The 2,099-nt window shown below is 40.3% G+C and overlaps 1 protein-coding gene across 2 annotated transcripts in view; it reads right to left on the bottom strand.

The window, feature by feature from the left end:
* Nucleotides 1–2,099, bottom strand: part of LOC102193975 (histone-lysine N-methyltransferase SETDB1-B-like) — a 10,359-nt gene that overhangs the window by 7,563 nt on the left and 697 nt on the right. The window contains exons 2-3 of one of the 2 annotated variants that reach the window (XM_005740689.1): nt 1,036–1,112; nt 739–907 (exon numbers count right to left, since the gene is read on the bottom strand). In XM_005740689.1, the coding sequence (XP_005740746.1) occupies nt 739–902 (164 nt within the window). In that variant the 5' untranslated portion in view covers nt 903–907; nt 1,036–1,112. The remainder of the gene's footprint in view (nt 1–738; nt 908–1,035; nt 1,113–2,099) is intronic. The other variant, XM_005740690.1, reaches the window with a different exon arrangement.

The following is a 2,099-nucleotide window of genomic DNA, read 5'->3' as shown; positions in this document are numbered from 1 at the left end:
TGTATTTGACGTATGTTGTGGTAAGGCAGAGGTCTAACAGTGTGAAACTTCCTATCACATTCTTCCATATATGGCAATCTGTTTCACCCTCCAGGTGGTCCCTGAGGATTGACACTTTTCTTGACTCTTCTTCTGTCATCTGTTACTAGGCGAACTCAAATGCAGTTAGAAGCAAAATGTGTCCCAGGCCTTTAGCCTAGAATGAATACTATCATGTATGTTTGCAAGCGTGCATGCTTAAACCTTCTGTTGCTCTAGGTCACTTACACCATGGATCGCCTGGACATTCGCGCCACGCCAAGCTTAAGACCTTTAAATAGACCGAGCATCACTCTATATAAGCACAATCCTGCAATGTGTGTATAAAAATGATTACAGTTGCACATGCAATAAAAGGTTAATATGTAATTATGATCACACCTGCAATACAAGTTTTAATGTAAGGCCAACCGCTTCAATAAATGTATTAATGAAATGCTGATTAATGCAATGATAATGATGATAGTTATGAATAGTAGCAGTACAATATTTTCCTCATCTCCACACTCCATATATAACAATTCTTGACTGTTGCTCGTTTTTATTACATTTTATTCCAACAATGAACCAACAAGAGAATGAACCCCAAAACCAGTTTTTTGTGTGAGTAGTTAAGCATGTTAAAAGAGTTGTTTGTTTGTTTTTTTAAAGATTGCCACACTTAATGCTTTCATATTCGTTTACAATGACAACACTCACTCGCAAAGTCTCAGGAGGCACGCGGCCTGTTCCTCTCTCCTTTTCAGCAGAGACTGCAGCTGATTGCATTTCTCCAGCAAATCCGGAGAGACCCGTTGGGTCTCCTTAGCCTTCTCTATTATCCAGCACTCCTCTCTGCTCATCTCAGTCTCATCTCCATCCATAGTTACTGCAACACACAAAGGTTTCACATATCAGAGATTAATTATTACTAATGTTATTCCAAAAAAGCATAGATTTTCTCATGATGCAGAAAAGAAATGAACAATGCAAAGTCCAAACATCTCAAAGACTTACACTTGGGGCTCCTAACACACTAGAAAAGATTGACATCACATCTCTTAGAGGAAGGTCAAGAGCCTTTGAGTGTTTACCTGCATAAATAAAGCACATATTAATAGAAAATGGTTACATTGTGCTGTGGTTTAGCTAACTTACCGCTGAAATGAATCACTAATTTATTGAGCTAGAATGTTTCTGGACAACATGGTGCATTCTAGTGAGAATAGGGAGCAGGTGAACGAGGTGGAGGTGCACTGGACAGAAAAGGAATTGCATTCAGTAGAAGAAAGACAGAACAATTGTTTGCATGACAGGGAGACGGGTGTAAAAATGACGATGCAGGAACCAGATATAGTGAAGAGGGATGAGTTTAAGTAGTCAGAAAAGCAACAGAGAGGTGAAGAAGAGTCCTGGCGGTAATTCGTGACAGAATGATAGCAGCAAGAGTAAAACCAAAGGTTCACAACATGGTAGTGAGACTGGAGATACAAGGTTTAGAGACAGTGGCACTGACAAAAAGACAGTAGGCTGAGCTGGAGATGTCAAAGTTGAAGATGCTCAGATTTTCACTGGGGTGACCAAAAGGAAAAGGATTAGAAATGATTATATCAGAGGGATAGCTCGGGTTAAACCGTTTGGAGACAGCTGAATAGGTGTGGTTAGAGATGGTGCAGAGGAAGGATACTAGCTATAATGAACAACAGATGCCAAGCGGGAGGGAAGGAGGAAGACCACAGAGGAGGTGCATGGATGTCATGAAGGAGGAAATGAAGATGGATGGTGTGAGAGAAGAGGATGGAAAGGATAGAGTGAGATGGAGGCAAATAATCTGCTTTACTGGCCCTAAAGGGAGCATTTACTACAGGGAATGCTCCCTCATAAAACCTGAGATATTTTCTCAGATTCTTGGAAATGTAAAATTCACATTTGATAAATTATTCAAACCAACCATCTATTACATGTAACCATGTCTTCATACTGTGTTACCACCATATAACATTTATAATGTTGCTATGAAGAAGATCGTGGCTCAAGAGTTGGCAGTTCGTCTTGTAATCGGAAGGTTGCCGGTTCGAGCC

Source organism: Pundamilia nyererei, unplaced genomic scaffold (genome assembly GCF_000239375.1).
Source record: "Pundamilia nyererei isolate P.nyererei 1_Seehausen unplaced genomic scaffold, PunNye1.0 scaffold00102, whole genome shotgun sequence".
NCBI lineage: Eukaryota > Metazoa > Chordata > Actinopteri > Cichliformes > Cichlidae > Pundamilia > Pundamilia nyererei.
The sequence above is the reverse complement of the archived record's forward strand: the minus strand, read 5'-3'. Positions and strand labels throughout refer to the sequence as shown.